Source organism: Thunnus albacares, chromosome 13, assembly GCF_914725855.1.
Source record: "Thunnus albacares chromosome 13, fThuAlb1.1, whole genome shotgun sequence".
NCBI classification, from domain to species: Eukaryota; Metazoa; Chordata; class Actinopteri; order Scombriformes; family Scombridae; genus Thunnus; species Thunnus albacares.
Window position 1 is genome coordinate 10,470,452 of NC_058118.1, and position 21,384 is coordinate 10,491,835.

General features: G+C 38.7%; 1 protein-coding gene across 1 annotated transcript; it reads left to right on the top strand.

The window, feature by feature from the left end:
* Positions 1-703: 703 nt before the first annotated feature.
* stag2a (stromal antigen 2a) lies at positions 704-21,311 on the top strand. The gene is made up of 34 exons (XM_044370905.1): positions 704-1,314; positions 6,744-6,871; positions 6,976-7,054; positions 7,387-7,545; positions 8,277-8,373; positions 9,332-9,408; positions 9,546-9,750; positions 9,859-10,010; positions 10,961-11,034; positions 11,312-11,435; positions 11,824-11,922; positions 12,113-12,192; positions 12,329-12,436; positions 12,814-12,922; positions 13,054-13,171; positions 13,298-13,401; positions 13,502-13,594; positions 13,710-13,799; positions 13,888-14,091; positions 14,202-14,272; positions 14,454-14,541; positions 14,672-14,752; positions 15,118-15,210; positions 15,332-15,506; positions 15,618-15,757; positions 15,849-15,950; positions 16,274-16,422; positions 16,548-16,676; positions 16,793-17,001; positions 17,304-17,544; positions 17,691-17,801; positions 17,948-18,074; positions 18,412-18,489; positions 19,129-21,311. The coding sequence occupies exons 2-34, from the start codon at positions 6,828-6,830 to the stop codon at positions 19,150-19,152; spliced, it is 3,834 nt and encodes a 1,277-aa protein (XP_044226840.1). The 5' UTR covers positions 704-1,314; positions 6,744-6,827; the 3' UTR covers positions 19,153-21,311.
* Positions 21,312-21,384: the final 73 nt, after the last annotated feature.

Consider the following 21,384-nt stretch of genomic DNA (forward strand, 5'->3'; position numbering starts at 1 on the left):
CCCATTCTCGTAAACGTGATATCTCAAGAATGTCTTGAGGGAATTTCTTCAAATTTGGCACAAATGTATACGCTAATTATGACAGAGTTTCACACAAATGTCTAATAGGATAAAATGATGAAGTGATGACATGTTATATCCAAAAGGTCAAAGGTCAACTTCACTGTTGCATCACAATGCTCCACAAAAACACTTTTCTGGACATTATTCAACGCCATAACTCAGGAACAGAAGAGGAGATCGTAACCATATTTCACATATGGTTGGATACTGAACTGGTGAGACTAATCTTGGTGCCCAGCCTGACACTGTGGTGATTTTATTAGTCCTTCAAGGTCTTTGTTTGTTCCACTGACAATCAACACATGGTTTGGTCACAATCTATTACACCTCAAAACAGTAGGAATGAGTTCCTAATATTTTATATTACAATGTGCAATAGTCCTAATTGCATGGATTATTCATTCAGATGTTTTTATGTAATTAATTAATAAACCAACTAATTGAGCAGATGAGCTAAAGAGTGGGTTAAGACAGGAGTTAATGATTGTCAAATTGAGGACAGTCAGGTTACTACAATTTCTACCAAACTGGTCATTTCATGGTAACCATGTTTTCCTACATCTTGGAGAACTACATCTAGGAGAACTCTCAAAGTTATAGGTCTTTATCTAATCTGTACAGTTTTTTTTTTTTTTTTACTATCTGTGAATTAAACACGATTTATCTGTCGGCCATATGTAACAGTTACAGTAGGCTATCTCTTCACTCACAGAGACGTGCAAATACATTTGGATGTCTTTGTGGACATTTTTCCAACACACTGTTTGATAAACTTGGGATCTAAACAATATGTGATGATTTCTCTGTGTGATTGGTGACTGTCAACATTAGACTGTGATCACAGGGGCAGAAGTCAGATGGTTTTAGGGCACTCAGGATAATAGAGAGGCGTGTACTGCCAGTCAGAGGCCATATCATCCTCTGACTCACAGGATGACCTGACCTCTGACAGGCAGTAAACTCATAGGATGATATGGCCCCAGTCTGACTGGCAGTAAACTCACAGGATGATATGGCCTCTGACTGCCTGGCAGTACAAGGAGCCTCCGACAGGTGGTGTGTGTGCTGCATGCTTAACAACGAAAACACAAACTGTACCAGGGAGCCTCTTAACGTTAGCTAGCAAATAAAACCATTATTTTTGAGTTTTGGAAAATGACAGTTTGTGCAGGAAATTAACGAAAGCATCCTCTTTGCAAAGTCAGCAACGTTTGGATTATTTGGTTTCAGTCCGCCTTTGATTTAAACGAGGTAAGTAACGTTAAAGTAAAATGGCGGATAGCTAACATTCAGGGAGTTTGTCATTGATGCTGTTATATTGGCTAGCTAAATAGACACTTGACATTAGCGATAACATGAGTCATTACAGCAGAGATGTGACGTTATCAGAATAAATTAAAATAAAGAGCCGTGATTGAGGTTGACCTAACCTGTACAGCTGGAGTAAAGTGGTGTGTCGTTAGCCAGCTACAGCTAACGGCAATGCTAACTTAGCTAGCGACTAATCTGACGCTGAAAAATGCAGCAAAGCAACCAAAAATGAAGAAGTGAATCCTAACGTAGCTCGGTGCGAGTTAAGCAGTCAACGAGAGAATCTAAGTAGCTCGATAATGTCTCGGCTGACACCACATATCATGAAGATTAGCTCGCATTGGGCAGAGAGATGCTCGGCCGTCGTAGCAAAGTCAGGAAAACACTCATGAGCCTCGGAAACATCTGTAGTTGTTTGTAGTTCGGAAGTGAACAACTGCGCGTCACAGCTGTTTTAGGATCAACTTGTTTCTGATTGAAAGCGATGATAAGAGTTATTATCACAACGATTTACCATGAAAATACTAATGAGATATAATATTACTTGTCCAAGAAGGTAACTGGCTATATATTGCAGACCCACACACTTCCACTTACCGTCCTCGCCTGTTCAGAATAAGACCAACTTGTCATGTTTATGTTGTATTTTGGAGCGGGGGGTTGCCCGATATAGTGTGCTAGAGTTGTGTAAACACGCCCCCGCAGATCTCCCTTATCTGAATCTGCTGCAACCTGAATAAGTCACTGAGTAAAGTAGTGAAGCACTGACATTTCTATACTTTATGTGTCAAGCTGAATGACATAACATGGTTAAAATTTACCAGATTAACATAAAGCTCGACTGCCCTACATACACTGCTGCAGTAGCTGAGTCTCCCCTTTACTAAACAATGCAATACACTTAACTAATGCAATTATTGAGAAGTTCACAGCAAAGGTAAAAGACGTTCTCCATGTTTTCCAGACTTTGCATGCATGGAAAGTGCAGGGCTGCTCATAAAGTGCAATATGGTGAGGTTGTAAATAACAATATCATGTCATGTCATTTCCCAGTACTGCAAAAGCATGAAACTCTCTAAAAGAACATATATAACATAACATCAACATATTACACATTATTTCTTAATGCTTATCAGTACTGGTGACACTGGTTACAAATAAACATTTAACATATCTTCTACATTGTCAATCAATAACAATAATCATAATTACTGGTTAAAAGTTTTAGAACACCTCAATTTTTCCAGTTTTTATTGAAATTTACAGTATATATATATAAGGCGGCGATATGGACAAAATCAAATATCAAAATATTTTGACCAAATAACTTGATATTGATATTGCGATAATATTATAGGGATGACTATTGGTGCTTTCACAAAATGTTTACATAATGAGATTTTTGATAATTAATCATCAGTAATGTGGATATAATGACTAAAGGCAAATAATAGCTAGAAACAACAAACAAAACAACAAAACAGCTAGAACAGTCTGGTAAGTTCAGAAAATTACATCACCTCACTGTAATGCAGCCTTTAAAACCAGGAAAAGACAACACTTATGCCATATCCCAATATTACGATATCCAAAATCTAAGACGATATCTAGTCTCATACCACGATATTGATATAATATCAATGTATTTCCCAGCCCTACTATAGCTTAATGTCTCAATGTACTCTGAAATTAGGGCTGCAATTAATCACATGTTATTTTCAATTACGATTTTGGCTTCCAACAGTTATAAAAACAAGATAATCGAGAGAGAACAATTATTGTGCTGGATTCCATTTCACATTTTGTCTTGTGTTATGAATCCAGCGTACCGCTATCCTTTACAGCAGTGCGCTCTCACCCCTCCCTAAAAGCCCAAACTCACTGTCACTGGGAATCCAAATAGGAAGTGAGATGTAAGTGGCATGTAAACACATTCAATATGTTCAATCCACACCAACTCCAACCTGCGTTCAGGTCTCTGTCCACAGATCCGGCTGTCTGTCAGCACCAGTGGCCGGCTAACCTGCCTTCACCAGGCTGACTGACAGCAGAAATTTACTGAACCAAAATAGTTTTCATGTCGGCTCCACAGGAAGAAATCAATAGTGTTTGCATTTCTAGATTCATTGATTTTATTTCCCACAGTAGTAGATTTAATCTGCCTGTAGTGAAACAGGTGAGCTCACAGACAGATTGGGAGCCAATCAATCAATATAGATATCATGAATAAGTTCAAAACACGGATACAGTGGGATATTTGTGTGATTTAGACAGCTGTCTGTGCAGATTACGCTTCATTAAACGTGACAGAAACAGACTTGCAGTGTTAAAAAAAAAAAAAAGCGAAGCCCTCCATGAGAAGCACGTTTACTTGTGTGTATCTTGGAGTCTGTGTGGATTGATACATTTAATAAAATGGAAGCATTTCTGTGAGTCAATGAGTAATCATGTTAAATAAGTGATCTCAGTATTGGCCAAAATAATCGTGATTAGAATTTTTGCCATAATCGAGCAGCCCCACCTGAATTTAAAGCATAGAACAAATAAACAATTAGGTATTTGAAAAAAAAAAATGGAATCTCCACCTTTCAATCCAGTACATCCCAAATCAGCTCAATGGGATTTAGCTCTGGAGACAGTGCTGGCCATTTCATGATTTGAAGCATACCGTCTTGTTCTTTTCTTAATTCTGGCAGTGTGGAGGTATGCTTTGGATTATTATCTTGCTGTAGGTGTAGACCAGAGGTTATTGTGGGGCTCTACAAAATGCTGTGGTCACCCTTTTGGTCCAGGGTGCCAGTCACTCTGGATCCAGCAATACAGCCCCAGCCCATCAGGCTCCCTCCTCCAAGTTTTTATACAGACAACTTTCAAGATGTAATTTATGTCCATTCAGTGTTTCTCCTATAATTGTACAAGCTTGGAGGGCCACCAGGCCTACGAGAACCCCCAGCAGGCCAAAAAGATCTTTTTTTAAATGCCAAAAATAACGCCAAATATCCATTAATTTTGAAATCAATAATCATATGCGTTTGGGAGCCTCTGTGCGACACTGTTCCAAAATGTGAGTCAACCTCTGTGTTTTTGCTAGAGCGAGAATGTATGGGATACAGGTTAGCTAACGTTAGCATGGCACCACCTAAAAAGAGATAAAGCTGTAACCCGGGTGAAGAACAAACAAATATATCAACGTTTTTCTCCAAAAACTCTGGAGTCAAGCAAAAATACAGAAGTGGAAGAAGTGAGAGGGGCAGCTTATTTTTATGCAATAAATGCAGCTTAAATTATAAATATAAATGCAGCAAAAATTTGAATGAAAATATGAATTGCAGACCGCCTGCTGCGCCGCCTGACTGAAGCCGACCGCACGAATATGCCATCCTGCGTGCCTTGTCCTTTTAAGGTTTTTTCGGTACGTACCACCAGGCCTGAAAAAAACTTCTAGGGGAAACACTGAGTCAGCAGAAACTAATTTGTAGATTTAGTGTTCAGCACTGCTGTCATACTGGCCTGTCAGATAACCACCTGGCCAATGAAAAATGGTCGATTTTACTTCAAGAAAACCTTCCTATTTTGCTGAATGCTTAGAGACTTTACCTGCTGGCAAATTCAGCTGCCACGTATAACACTACACAAGATCACTATTCAAATATTCACCAATCTTTATGGAGCATGTAAATTGACGTTATTTAAAAACAGTTATTAAATGAATTCTCATAAGCCAGTTGTAAATACTCTCACAGTCCTCATAAAATGTGCTTAAATTTGCTGTACATAATTTGGATTTGTTATTTCAGCCTTCTTTGTACTACTAGTTCAAAACTGGATGATTAAACTTTAGTTTTGTGTTACTGCATCTTCCGCGGTACAGGTGGCTCCACCACTGGTGCTTTCCAAACAGTAAGTTGTGAACTCTGACTGTGGTAGGGCTGCAACTGCTTTCGCTATCAGTATCATTCTATCAGGTGTTTTCTTAGTAAATTCGTCATATTGTCTGTAAAATGTAAATAATGACATCACTTGTTACCAGTATCTACAGTAATGCCCTGAACAGCAGGCAATAAACCCAGACTGTTTAATTTACAGTAGTATGAAACAAAGTAAAACACCAAAATCCACATGTATGTGAAGTTTCAAGCAAATGTTTGGTATTCTTATTTGATGAATGACAAACTGTTGCTGTCAAAGGTGACATCAATCATCATTCTGTTGATCAACTAATTCATTGAATGACTTAAGCACTGGGTCACTGTACGCCATAGAAAAGTAGAATTTTTTGATTTTGAGAATTAAAAAAATGATTACTTAAGCTCATCCAAATTGCTGGTGATTAGTTTTTCTGTCAGTCGACTATCAGATTAGTCAAGTAATTGTTTTAGTGATTGATTAAAGGTATCTTCTGGAGTTTTTGACCACTAGTAAAGAAATGTTTTAATAGAATACGCCCTTACAGTGTTTGCTCTAGTTGTACATGTTGTACTTACATGCACTGGCTCAACAAACGCAGGGATGTGAGTGTTTATGTAGATGTTGATGACATATCCAGTTGTTGGCAATATGCTGTAAAGAGTAGCAACGGGCCAATATAACGGTAGAGTAGTACAAATGTTTTTAAAGTGTGGCTTTAAAAAGTAAAGAAAAGCTTTGAAAATGTTTTATGAGCTGGCGATGCATCTGTCATGTCTGTTTAGGAGAAAAACAATGAAAAACAGCTCAGGGTGCTATTTAGTATGTAAATGCAGTTAAGAAAACTTTCACAATCTGCGGGAAACTAGTCAGTTGCGTAGGCATTATTTCCTGATTACTGAGACTTCCATGCAACTGTTAGGACCCACCAACCCTTTAGCTGTTTTAAAGATTATTTGGGGATTTCCTGTGCTCACTGGTACATGACTCATATAACTGTAGTGCTTTGCCGTCGACAGCATAAACATCTGCAGCTATTTTGATAATCGATTAATTATTAAAGTAGTTTTTCAAACACAAATGCACAATGTTTCCCAGTTTAGGCTTCTCCAATGTGAGGAGCTTGTCTTTGTCTATAGTGATATTAAACTTAATATTTTTGGATGTTGCTTGGAAACAAGCAATATGAATAGACGTCACTTTAGGCTTTGGGAAGTATGATGTGCATTTTACACCATGTTTTTTTCCATTATTTACTACTAAATAATGGAAAAAATTCTGTTATTTACTAAATGATTAACTGAGAAAATAACTGTCAGATTAATTGATAATGAAATTAATCATGAGTTGCAGCCCTAGTGTAGTAATTGTTGAGGTTAAATGAGCCACAGCAAATGCCATCTTTTATTAAAGCGAGTGTAATCATTCAACAACAAACTCCTGTGCTTTGTCTTATTTTCCAGGTGCAGGGCAAGAGATACTTTCTTGCTTGGGGTCCAGAGCAGTAGAAGCACTTACTCCCAACAGATCCAGAAAATGTTAAAGAAATGATAGCAGCGCAGGATTTGCAAACAGAAATTCAGTTTCCTCAGTAAGTGGTGCACCACAGAAATGTATTATCAAATTTAAACATGTCTTTGAGTGATTTTTGAATTCAGCTCCATGGTTGTGATGACTTTTATGTGTCGTTCACAGAGAGGCAGACTCACAGTTGTCTTCAGATACTGACTTTGAGGATCCTGATGGCAAAAATGCAAAAACAGGAAAAGGCATGGTATGTTTTTCCAACATGATATTGTCATATATTCATACTTCTCAATGTGTAATCAGGGTCACAGGGAAGCTTGAGTTTATCCCAGCATGGGCCTCCTCTGTCTGGTTCCCAAAATAGAAACACAGAGTAGAAACAGTGTGATATAATGTAGCAGCGTTTATCATAGAATAAGATAATATCTCTAATATGATTTAGATCCACACTGTGAGAGTTCTGTAATTCCCAGTAACTGGATAAGAGTCAGTATACACACACATTTAATGCACCATTAGTTCTTATGTTATAAACCAATGACACTTTAATCTTTCGTTCAACCTCTTTCTTTCCATCAGGCAGCCAAGAAAGGGAGGAGGGCCGTTGGAGACAAGGCCAAAGGTGGGGGAGGAGGGAGGGGAACTGCTATTGGCTGGGTGAATGGCCATCATCAGGCGAACGGGATGGAGAGTATGACCCTGTTTGAGGTGGTTAAAATGGGGAAAAGCGCCACACAGGTGGGTGCACAATAATGTGGTGAAGAGATTGTGTCTTGTTTCATCTCATTTTCGTTACATTGTTTGGTCGCTCTGAAAATATTCTCACTAGTGTGGTAGCCGTGGGATATATTTTTAGCCTTGCTAGAGGCATGGCTCTAGGGATGGCAGTGTTGGTCTGTCAGTGGGTCGGTCTACCACTTGGATTGCCTTGAAATTTTGTACACACATTCCTGGTCCTCAGAGGATGAATCCTACTGACTTTGGTGAGGTTTGGTGATGACTTTCCTATTGAAAGAATTGCTGTGAAATTTGAGCATGAGTGATGAATTTTAGACACATTGAACCCCTGACTTTAATCAAGTGCCATCATCAGGTCAAAGGTTCTATTGTTCAATACTTAAGTTAGCATTTAGCTTAAAGCACTGCTATGCTTAGGTACAGCGCCACAGAGCCATTAGCATGGCTGTAGACTCTTAACCAATTGTATCTAAAGTAAAATTATGTTAAGTATAGTTCTTCATAGCTAATATGTTTCCCAAATAATAGCTATAAATTAACACAGTATGTTACAGGAGGAACTTTGATTAAACTGTAACGGGGTTGCAATGGGGTAAGTCTTTCAGTAGAGGTATTGAGACAGCATCACCATCGTTAACATACAGTCATATTTTAAGATTTCTTTTTGTATTTGGATTTGATGCATGAATAAACGATGTGGTAAAATGTCTTGGTTGCATTTTATTTTCTAGTCTGTTGTTGATGACTGGATCGAGGCATACAAACAGGACAGGGACATCGCTCTCTTGGACTTAATCAACTTCTTCATTCAGTGCTCTGGTTGTAAAGGTAAATATCTGACATGATGTGTATTAATATATTGCATGTTGGGTGCCTGAAAGCAAAATAATGCCTGGTACACACAGCCTGTGTGAGCAGTGTGTGTGTGTCGTGTGCTTTTCATTTCAGTACCCATGTTAACAGATTAGAGCGGCCACACAGGCCGCGTGAGACGCCCGGCTCACACACGGCTGCTGCAACGAGTCATCTAAAGATTCAGGGTCTCGCCTTTTTCTTCCGCGTGATGTGCGCGGTTCCCAGTAAAAATAGACAGGAGACATGATCTGTTGATCATACCAGCAACATTACACCTTTCACTATAGTTTCAAATATATGAATATGTCACAGACTTAAAGTGTCACCACTGCGGGGCAGCCTGGACGGTGCACACCGGGGCAGGGAGCCTCTCTGGCAGGGAAGTCCAGCACAGAGAGTCGGTGACACATGGAGTTTCTATACACGACTCCTGATGGCTCGTTTGGGGAACTTGGTGTTGTCTGGAGGGATTTTCATCACTTGGAGTGGTGACAGCGGGGTTTAACTGGCAGAATAATCAGTATAATCAATAAAAAAAACCCGTCCTGTGTGAGAAGTGTATGTGGCTGACACAGAAGTAGCCCCAACCAGACTCCACCAAGCCGCTTTCACCTCACATATTCACTTTATTTATTTTTCATAATTGAGCACATGCTTTTTTTTATCTTTTTCTGTCTAAATATAAATGAAATTTAAAATGAAATGATATGAAACATTCTATTATTGATGGCCATTATCAAAGTCAAACTCTATGTACAAAGATAGAGCTGGCAGTAGCAGCGCTGCAGCAGCAATGCTGTCTGTGTGGACACCGTAGGCCTGCGAGCCGCAGCAGTTCAGCAACACACACGTGCTGCTCAGGTAGAGTTAGGTTGTGTGGCCAAGGCGTAATAATCTGAACTTTCCTGCCACTGTGTGATTCTCCTCACAGGTGCCGTGAGTGCTGAGATGTTTAGCCATATGCAGAACTCCGAAATCATCCGAAAAATGACAGAGGAGTTTAATGAGGTAATGCAAACTGTGTTTTTACATTCACTTAAAATAAAAGAAGGTGTTTTTAATCTAACAGACATAAAGGGAAATGTGTATATCAAATAAGATGCTCCTGACCTGAATCCGATGATGTCTCTTCCATTGTCAAACAGGACAGCGGTGACTACCCGTTAACTCTGTCAGGGCCACAGTGGAAGAAATTCAGGATAAGCTTCTGTGACTTCATATCAGTTCTGGTGCGTCACTGTCAGTACAGCATCATCTACGACGAGTATATGATGGACACCATCATCTCACTGCTCACAGGCCTTTCTGACTCACAAGTCAGGGCGTTTAGACATACAAGCACACTAGCAGGTCAGTTATTAATGTGCACTTTGGTATAGATGCATTTCAGCTCCGTGGTTGCTGCATGCACGTGCTGTTTTTGTCCCAGAAGCATCTGAACTTTGTCGTCTTTGTTAGCCATGAAGCTGATGACAGCCTTGGTGAACGTCGCTCTAAACCTGAGCATCCATATGGACAACACACAGAGACAATATGAGGCAGAGAGGAACAAGGTCGTTGCAAAAAGGGCCAATGATAGGCTGGAGCTATTGTTAGAGAAGCGGAAAGAGGTGAGAAGAAAAATCACATGTCTAACAATTGCAACAGTCATGCATTGTCACTATACTTTGACTCCAAACACTTCAACAGTAAGGTCTTTGGAATTCATTTAATGTATTTCTGAAATATGCAATGCCCATGTTCACACACTTGTCACTGCCGGTGATGTTTGTCGTCTTAACCAGCTAAAAATGAGATCCTGAGTGTTTGGTACGCTGCTCTTTACTTATAAGAAAAAGAGAGGAGAGATAAAAGATTCATTAAGAGATTTGTTTGCAATGGCGTTTAGGAAGTCTGTGTATTTTGCCTGTCCTGGTATCACCAGCAGTAGTAAGTAAAGACCAGATCAGCATTTGATGGGGTTTACTTTAGTCCATACACATCCTTTAAAAAGTGTGCAGATCAGTTTACTGGTGATATGCTATATTGTCCATATTGTCAACAAATTTCATGAAAAGACCAAGATCAACAAGTTCCGTACTATTTCTGCGTATTACTTGTGTAGCCAAAGCCTGATACAGTATACAGTAGCTTGTTCTTCTGTGCCATAGACCTCCTCATTGAGATGAACATGAGCACTTTAGTATATTTTCAGTTAATCCCACATACAGCTGCACCAAATGTGTATTAATTCACAGCTGAAGATAGACCTTGGATGAGTAAACTAATAATGCTATTTTAGGAAATTACGTACCTTTAGGAAATACCTAACCTTATTAGGGTAGGCATGTCGGAAAGAGTTTTGGTCTTTTCAGTTTTTTTGTCATTTGTTGACACAAGAAAATTACAGAATAACAGCATTATCCTGTAACATCACTGAAATGACTCCTAACAGAACTTGTCCTGCAAACCCTTTTGAAATGTTATATTTTTTGTGCTTGAGGGTTGAACAGGGCATGCAAATAATTATAAATTATTATGGAAATTATTTAAAAAGTATAATTTTGTGTTTGTCTTTCAGCTTCAAGAAAATCAAGATGAAATCGAAAACATGATGAATGCAATTTTCAAAGGAGTGTTTGTTCACAGATACCGGTATGTGAATCCTTGACTGACTTACTACTTACTGTAGAGAAAGTGTGTCCAAACTTTTGACTGGCACTGTACATATGTTGACAGTGAGATTTCCCCTTAAATCGTGTTCATTTTTGGCTTTTTGGCGCCCTCTAGTGTCAAATCAATGCCTACACCAATATGAGTCTATCATTTGAGCTCAAAATGAGGACTGCTTCTGCTGCTCTCAATAGTTCTGTTTACACAAGGGTAAGTTATAGATTTAATAAAATTGTATCAATTCTCTTGTGTTTGCCAGTGACGCCATTGCTGAAATTCGAGCTATTTGTATTGAGGAGATCGGAGTGTGGATGAAGTTGTACAGTGATGCCTTCCTCAATGACAGTTACCTGAAGTATGTTGGCTGGACAATGCACGACAAGGTGAGCTAACTGTTAGCATTTGTATTGTGTATAAAAAATGTAAGGATTCTTACTTTGATGGGGGACTTTATTTTGGAATTTATTACCTGTGACAGACCTGGGATCTCCAATGGGTCCTTACTTTAATCATAGTCAGTTATGGAAAGCTACTACAGGAGCGATGTGACAGGAATATGGACACACAAAAGGTCCCTATTTTCCCTACATTGTTTGCAGTCAAATTCTTGTCACCTCTGGTGCTAACTGTGCTTTGTGATTTTTATGGATGGGCAGGGAGAACTCTTATTAATTAGCATATATAGTTTTATGTTTTATGTATGCATAATAATAAAAGGATTTTTGGCATTCAAATATCATAAATATTTAATGTATTTTACTGTGTTTCAAGCAAGGTGAGGTGCGGCTGAAGTGCCTGACTGCCCTGCAAGGCCTGTATTACAGCAGAGAGCTTGGTACACGGCTGGAGCTCTTCACAAGTCGCTTCAAGGTGAGCCAGCAGCTGTATCACTTCTTGTGCATCATTGGAAACGTACAGGCTTGCCACCTGTTGCCTCTTTATATGCTGAGAACTTGCTAGTAATGACGGAAAATTGACATCATTGTATCTATGTATGATGTAACAACTTATGCTCTGGAGTTCTCCTAGGCTGAGCTATCTTGTGAACTCTCATTGACAGGACCGCATCGTGTCGATGACACTGGACAAGGAATATGATGTTGCTGTGCAAGCCATTAAACTTCTGACACTTGTCTTACAGTAAGTTACCTCCACTTTAAAGGGATCACATTTTTCTGGGAAAGATATTTCTTTTCTGATCTTAGCTTCCTTGAGAAAAAAACCCTTTACATAAACTTGCCTTCATAACTAAGAACTTATGCATGTCATGTAACAGGAGCAGTGATGAGGTTCTGACAGCAGAGGACTGTGAGAGTGTGTATCACCTGGTTTACTCAGCACATCGACCCATCGCTGTTTCAGCAGGAGAATTTCTGTTTAAGAAGTAAGTGTCTTCATCTTTAAAACTTGACAAGCCTATATCATTCATATCATCAACACATTTATGTTAGTTCACATCACATGATTTTAGTGCCCAGTCTGGTTGGGATTGTGTTTGTCAAGAAGTTTTCTCTCCCACTCAGCGAATCAGAAATCTGAGAGAAACATGGGCAACATCTGATGTGAGTTAATCTCACAGTGGAAGAATGACTTAAAGGAATATTCTACCTCCACTACACAACACAACACTACACTACACTACACTATTGTAGAAACTCCTCTGAAATCAAAAATTCTGGTAATGTGTCTCCTGATCATCATGTTTTTTCACCTGCTTTCACCAGGCACTTTTAACAGTCTTTTGTATTGTGCTGATTGAAGGCTCTTCAGCCATCGAGGTCCTGAAGAGGAGGGATTACCCAGGAGGGGCAGGCAGAGCCTCAATGGTAGCCTTATCAAGACTACTGTCTTCTTCTTCTTGGAGAGTGAGGTAATCAGTCCTGGATGTTAACCCTGAGCTTGTAGAATTTTAGAAAGTCAGTTAATCTAGTTTGAAGTGTGAGGAATTGACCCCATTTCGACATATTTTCATCTAATTCAATAACTTTTGATGTTTTACAGCTCCATGAACATGGGGCCTACTTGGTGGATAGCCTGTGGGAGTGCGGGTCAGAGCTGTTGAAGGACTGGGAGACTATGATCAGCCTGCTGTTGGATGAGCCCATGCCAGGGGAGGAGGGTAAGGAACCAAGGTCTCAGTCAATTACTGACTCATAATATTAAGAAAATTAACTCCCAATTTTATTTTTCATTTTGTTTTCTTTTCACTACATTGTCAGTAACTTTCTGTGTCTGTGATTTTAAGCGCTGAGTGATCGGCAGGAGACGGCTCTGGTTGAGATCATGCTCTGTGCCATCCGGCAGGCTTGTGAATGCCACCCTCCAGTAGGCAGGGGCACAGGGAAGAGGGTGAGCACCTCATGTTCGACATCTTGGGGGAATTAACTTTGTTTCTTCGATTTCTTTCAGTTTCATGTTGCTAATGTTTGGGCTTTTTTGCATGGAAAAGGTCCTGACTGCAAAGGAGAAGAAAACACAGCTGGATGATCGGACACGGATCACAGAAATGTTTGCCGTTGCGCTTCCTCTGTTATTGGCAAAGGTAATTGCATGTGTTCTGCACTAAAGCCAACAGCTTACATGCAGTTGACTTGTGTATTTGAAGAGGTTTGATCCCTAACCATTCAACCTACCTGCTTTGTCTTTCCTTGTCACAGTACTGCGTTGATATTGATAAGGTGACGAATCTGCTACAAATACCAAAGTACTTTGATCTTGACATCTACACAACTGGTCGGTTAGAAAAGGTTTGTCAATTTTTACATTTGATCCAACTTATGCAACTTGTAAATTACATGCAGTGCCAGTGAAACTATGTCTTGTGCTTTCATTAAGCATTTGGACGCCTTGTTGCGGCAAATCTGGGAGGTGGTAGATAAGCACACAGACATTGAGGTCCTTGAGGCCTGCTCTACCACCTACCACTACCTCTGCAACGAGGAATTCACCATCTTCAACCGCGTGGACATCGCCCGCTCCCAGCTTCTCGACGAGCTCGTAGATAAGTTCAGCAGACTCCTGGAGGACTTCCTGCTAGAGGTGGGTGCTGCAAGATGTTTCTTTGCCTGGATCGTTTGAAACCATGTCAACGTGTGAACAGGCAAGGGTGAATGTCCAGGATTTTATGGGTTTGATCTCTTCTTTGTCAGGGTGAAGAACCAGATGATGATGATGCCTACCAAGTTCTCTCTACGCTCAAGAAGATCAGTGCTTTCCACAAGTAAAGCAGTTAACAAGTTTGTGCTTATGATTTCAATATGTTGTTACTTGTTGAAGACAATAGCAACTCCATATATACTGTGTCTTGGTTTTCTTTTATGTGGTTAGATGTGAGTAATGAATGTAAATTATATTATTATGTATTAGTTTTAATTTTCATGTGTTCTTTTTTCTGCTACCAGTGCACACGACCTCTCCAAGTGGGATCTTTTCACCAGCAACTACCGGCTACTCAACACAGGTCTGCAGAACGGGGACATGCCTGAACAGGTATCACAGCCCTGACAGTAGAGTCTTCTCTAACTTTGTCAGTCATGTTCCTGAAATGCAAAGCCAACAATTGCAATCATTGTGTGGAACATCACAGCTAATCTGATCTGTTTGATTTTCTTCCCACCAGATTGTGATTCATGCAATGCAGTGCACACATTACATCATCCTGTGGCATCTAGCAAAGGTTTCAGACAGCAGTTCATTGAAGGTATTTACATATGAAGCATTTTAGGATACTTCACATAGATATCCAGCTGTAGGAAGGAAAGGAAGGATCAAAAAATCTGGTGAAAATGGGATATATGTACAGTTTCTATGCATAAATTAGGCAAATAAAGACATTATTATAGTATTATAATCAGCTTGAAAGCATGTAGTAAGTAAATAACGCTCATGAGCACTGATTTTCATCAAGTGTTGCTGGTTTTAACTATGATACTGACTCTTTTTATGACCTGCTGAGCTTATATTTTCAAATTCACACAAATCTGCCTCACATTATAATCCTGTAATAAGTGTTTACTAGTTCATTTGAGAGGACTGTACTCTTATCTGAACATTTGTTCCTTTTAGGGTGATATGGTGACCTTGAGAAAGCAAATGAGAGCTTTCTGCTTAATGTGTCAGCGTTACCTAAACAGCATCAACACCGCAGTCAAAGAGCAGGTGGGATTACGCTGACTGGACTTTTCTTTTCTTCATTTTATACATCGGCCATTCATTACTGCAACTGAAAATGTTGTTGGTCAGTATTTTCATAAACGCTGAAGTGTTGTGTTTATTCCAGGCCTTCACCATACTATGTGATCTGCTATTGATCTTCAGTCACCAAATTATGTCTTCAGGCCGGGAACAACTGGAGCCTCTGGTCTACACGCCAGACTCTTCGTTGCAGGCAGAGCTGCTCAACTTCATCCTGGATCAAGTTTTCATTGATCAGGATGATGACAACAACAGCACAGGTCAGAGTCAATCACCATTCTTGTGTTACCCAACTACAGTTATGTTTGAAAAGTTACAGACTGTTAATGATTTATTTTTTTTAATATTTGTATCATATTGTATTTTTTCAGACGGGCAACAAGATGATGAAGCCAGTAAAATAGAGGCACTGCACAAGCGAAGAAACCTTCTCGCTGCCTATTGCAAATTAATCGTTTACAATGTTGTGGAAATGAACACCGGAGCAGATATATTTAAACAGTATATGAGAGTAGGTTTAAACCCTTTTTTATCATTAATTTATAAAGAATTCCCTTAGGCCCTGCTCTTCTTAATACAGTATTCCTTCCCTTTCTCCTTAGTATTACAACGACTATGGAGATATCATCAAGGAAACAATGAGTAAAACAAGACAAATCGACAAAATACAATGTGCAAAGACACTTATATTGAGCCTGCAAACGGTAAGAATCTTGGCCCTCGTGGAAAATCATTTGAAACGATGTCTTTAGATTCTTAATGTTTTAATACAAGATTGCCTTGTTTCACTTTTTAAGACACATTAGTACACTGTTAGTTCTAGAAAATGCCTTCATACCAATTTAACATAGGAAGATGGTGGTCTTTTTTCTTCTTTTGACTGTATTATAATAACAATAAATTAGGCTACAGCTGACTTTAGTTACTGCGGATCATAAATGCATTTAGTTCAGGATTTAGAACTCTGTTTGTGAAACCACCTTTGAAGAAATGTGGAAAAGTATATTTCTTTTGTTTTTTCTTGTAGTTATTCAACGACATGTTGTCTGAACTTGGCTTCAATATTGATCGATCATCGTCAGCCTTCTGTGGCATTAAAGAGCTTGCCCGGCGCTTCTCATTGACTTTTGGCTTGGATCAGTTGAAGACCAGGGAGGCTATTGCAATGTTACATAAGTAAGTAATTGTCCAGAGCCTAATCTTTGTGGTTTACAGTTTTGCATGCCACTTAGTTCTTACAATGACATCTGTTTTTAACGAGCAAGACCCTCCATTCATTATTTCCCTTGTATTTTATTTAGGAATGGAATTGAGTTTGCTTTTAAGGAACCTAGTCCCCAAGGAGAGGGGAGTCCACCTCTCAATCTCGCCTTTTTGGATATCCTGAGCGAGTTCTCAAGCAAACTAATTCGACAGGACAAGAGGACAGTGTAAGTTTGAGTTACAAGACGTGGGCAGTGATTTACGTGTATGTTTGATGTGCGCATGGAGCTGATGAACTCTGAAAAGCTTCTAACCGTGACTGTTGTCATCCTGACTTCTACAGTCACATGTACCTGGAACGATTCATGACGTTTCAGATGGCCCTGCAGCGAGAGGACTGCTGGCTGCCCCTCATCTCATACAGGAACTCCCTGCAAGTTGGAGGGGACGATGACACCATGTCTGTCATCAGTGGGATCAGCAGTCGAGGGTCCACCATCAGGAGTAAGAAGTCCAAGCCTGCTGCTGCTAGCAAAAGGAAATTGCCTGAGGGTGAGCAATTTTAACTTAATTACACTTTTTGTAATGTATTTGTCTGTGCCACATCTCATAGATTTAAATAAATAATTTTAATAGTTTGTTGGTAAAGTTGCTAAAATTGCCAAATCCACAGTCACAAAGTTAGTAACACTGTTTTTTTGGCCTTTGTACTGTCATACATGCGTACTTGAACAATATGTGTCAGTTAGTAGGGGACATCTATTTATATACTGCATACATTATTATGGCCACTGCATGCATTCGGTAAAATACAAGTAGTTACTGTATGTCATTAAATAAATGATTTTCTCTAGCGGAAGAGAACAGCTGCAGCAGCAGTGATGCAGTGTGGATGAACCGTGAGCAGAACGTGCAGACGCCAGTGATGATGCATTCGCCCCATCTCACCTCTACTGTATTAAGGGATCCAAAGAAGATGAGGCCAGAGGACAGCTACACAACCGCATACACATTGCCAACAGAGCAGCCTCCCCATCAGCCTGTGCCTCCCCAGCAGCAGCCACACCATCACCACCAGGCTTCTATCGATTACAAGTACTAAAACTTTTCTACACACCTGTTCTATTAACTTACCTTAAAATAAATATTTATAAATGTTGCTGCTGTTTACAGCATACCATGCTACTTTGGATACACTCAGAATTATGAAGTCTTGTTAAATACTGAACACTGTCCCACAGCACCCAGGTCACTTGGATGTTGACACAGAGGCAACAAGCGGAGGCCCGTCAACAGCAAGAGCGGGTTAGCATGCAGTATGCCAAGATGAGGAACCACATGCAGCAAGCGACGTAAGATGGCACTGCTCTTAAGTGTACATTGATAGAGTTTAAATTGTGGAGGAGAGCTGGAAATAACATTCTGCTAATAGCCAATATGTGAAAAAGCACAATTTACACATGTCCCGCTGAAGTGTTTCCCCTTGTGTACTCCTCAGACGTCGAGGGTCCGGACTCATGGAGGATGATGAGGAGCCAATAGTGGAGGATGTGATGATGTCATCGGAGGACCGCTTGGAAGACATCAACGAGGGCATGGATTTTGACACAATGGACATTGATCTGGTAATTTAAGAAACATTATTCTGGATTCTGTGTACCTTGAAAGAAAAAAAACAACAGAAAGTGGTCGAAAACAACTGATGTTGATGTGATGATGCTGCATGTAATGTACATGAATGTCTGTGATCAATCTGTACATACTAACTTAAGTAGTGTTATTGCTTCTCTTGTGGTGTTGAATTTGCATATCAGTTAAAGTGAATGATTATATCCCATCTGTGTAAATTGTCAGCATTTGATTGCCACAATTGATGTAGTAGATCTCTTCTTTGACAAACCTATTAAGATCAGATTTCCTTTTTTTCTGGTGCATTGTTATGACTGATTTGTTATTTTCCAGCCGGCATCAAAGAATCGCAGAGAAAGAACCGAACTAAAGCCAGACTACTTTGATCCATCTTCCATCATGGATGATTCGGTAGGTATTTTCCACTTCTCATTGCACCATTTGTTTCCTTTTAAAAATCTTACTTTATAAATGTGACTTTTAGTGTTGCACAGAAGCCACGGTTGCTCGTAATATTTAGGTCTTTATCTTGAGGTAACACGGTTTTCTCATCAAGACTCATTGTTTAGTGATAATTATGAACAGTATTTGTTATTCATGTGGTCAGATATCACAGTAAGTAAAAATCTATCTTTTAAGTATCAAATACTCACCTCCTGTTGCCTTGAAAGTTGGCTCTGAAACATTTGTAGCTTGCTCCATCACAGAGGACACCAGTAGTACTCAGCTTGGATTCACAGCATTTACAATGGATTCATATGGCAAGCCTAATGACAAAAAAACACCAAAATATCCATTGAAACATCTGTAAAATCCCCAAATACAGACTATACTGTATACATAAAACAATCCTGGATTAGTTGGTGTGGATGCTTTACTGTTTAAACAAGTTGTCCAAATTAATTTACTGACGTTAACTTACATTTACATGCAACATGTACCAAGAAAAGAAAAAATCTTACAAGGGTAAAATTGTACCATAATGTTGTTTTTCTTACTTATAAGATTGTGGATTTGTATTTTTTTAATTACTTTTTTGTATGTCTTTAGGTTCTTAATGTTCCAATGTTTTAATACGGATTGGATGCATCAAGGACAATGTGTCATCAAAATCCTTAGAAGATATTATGGATGACTCTTCTCTGAAAATCAGAATGGAGCAAAATGGACTACTAAAAATGGTTTGTTACACACCAATGTTTGCCTCTTCAGTACTGCGTTACAACGTAGAGGGAGAGCTCGAATTTGAATTTTATTGTTACTTTCACACACCAGACTTGTCACAGCAGGAGAAATGTTTCTGGTTTTGCTCAGTTGCCCTAAAAACAACACGATGTTAGCTTTTACTAAGCTGTCGCAGTTGCTGTCAACATGTTATGCTGTTTGGGTTAATAAAAGTGCTAGTACTGACTGTACTTATGTGGCAGGTGCATGGTGAGGTGACAATAACAGACTGAAATTCAAATTAATAATATATACCTTTAATCGTTTTCATTCAGTAGACAAAAATTGTCTGATGTAAATACATAGTGGCCAATAAACAGGGAGTGAGCAGAATTTCATGACCACCGGCCCTGGAATAAATACTACTGTTATGATATTTGTAGCGTTCAGTTATTTTTTTGGACACTATAATGACACTGCACTTTGTCACAGAGGTGTTGATTCAACTCAATGATAATTTTACAGCCATATTTTTAGAAATTATCATAGCCTCAAATCAACACCTCTTTGACGCAATCTGAACAGAAACTGAACATAATAAGCTTCATAATTGCAGCATTTATTGCGGGGCTACTGAATGGGACTGCATTACATTATAAAGGTGTCAATGATATTGTGCTCACCTGCTGTACTTTTCAACTGTAGATTTTGGCATGGCATGTAGCCTTATATCGAAACATGTATACAGTAAAGTATAATGTGAACTGGCGTCTCATACTGTTCAAAGGCCTTGCCACAAATGATATATGGCATTCTCAGATTTCTTTGTGATGGTATTTTTTAGAAATGTATGTGTTCTGCTTTTATACCTTATAGATGACTTTGATTTATAGAAATTTTGTAATGACAATCAAATGTAAATTAATGGTTTCTAATCATGTTATTTCACATAGATGCTGAAATAATCCTTTTTAATGGAAATGATTATGTTATTATATATATATGGCCAGCTGTTTGTATTTTCTTTTCATCTCTCTTGAAGGAATGGGTGAAAAGGTAATGCATTGCCCAAATGTAGTAATTTGACAAACTGATGGCTACATCTAAAATTATTTTTTAATATTGGGAGCATTCATACATAAAGATTTGACTCAACCTTAAACATGTAATCTCTCCTATATCTTGACTATTTTTCTCCACTGTATAGTATCTAATAATATCTAATAACACAGACATGCCATAATTACAATCTTTAAAAGAAAGGATTTGAAAAATGGTTGATATCGGTGTGTATTGTTTTTTTTGTTGTTGTTCTTGTTCTTTTTTTAGTTTTCAAGTGTGCAGAGCATTTTTTTCAATCAGCCAATTTATTTGGTGTACCACTGTTGTGTGTATAAGAGTTATAGAATTATTCTAAAGTTTAGAATTCTTTAGCCAACTATAATAGTATCAGAAATGTATATTATACAATTACAAATGTGTAATATATTGTGAATCGGTGCTCATTTTATATTTGCAGTTTCTGTTTGCTTGAAATTTTAGGAAAAGGTTAAAGAAATAGAATGTAACTATTTGAAGTTAATCTACTAATTTGCAAGTATACATACACTTTTGTTTGTCTTTCAATGTATTGTTGTGATATTTCTTTACCTCTATGTACTGGCCTGGTTGGCAGAACTACATTTTATGGATAAAGGTATATTCATATATCACTAGAAAACAAATCCCTGATTTTTCTCAAAATCTCACTATCAACTGGAGAAACAGATCACATGGTCTTAAACATTACCATATACATACAAAATATTCATGTTAGGCAATGAGAAAAATACATCTAAGAATTGCCTGTGAATTTACATTAATCATTTCATTTGGGATCTTTTCTGTTTTGCATTGAACTGCTGAAAATGTGCATACATCTGTATGTTTACACACATATTTAAATATTTGTGTATATTAAATTTGTGTTTTTATTCTATTTACAAAGTGCCCATTGCATCCTTTAAGGTGTGTATTTATGTCTGGACATGTAACATGAACAGAATAAACCACTGCAACTGTGTGATAATTTTAAGAACATTGCGATCAAGCCATACCTCCAATTTTGGTATGAATGACCATTCATAGTACAGAAATACTGTC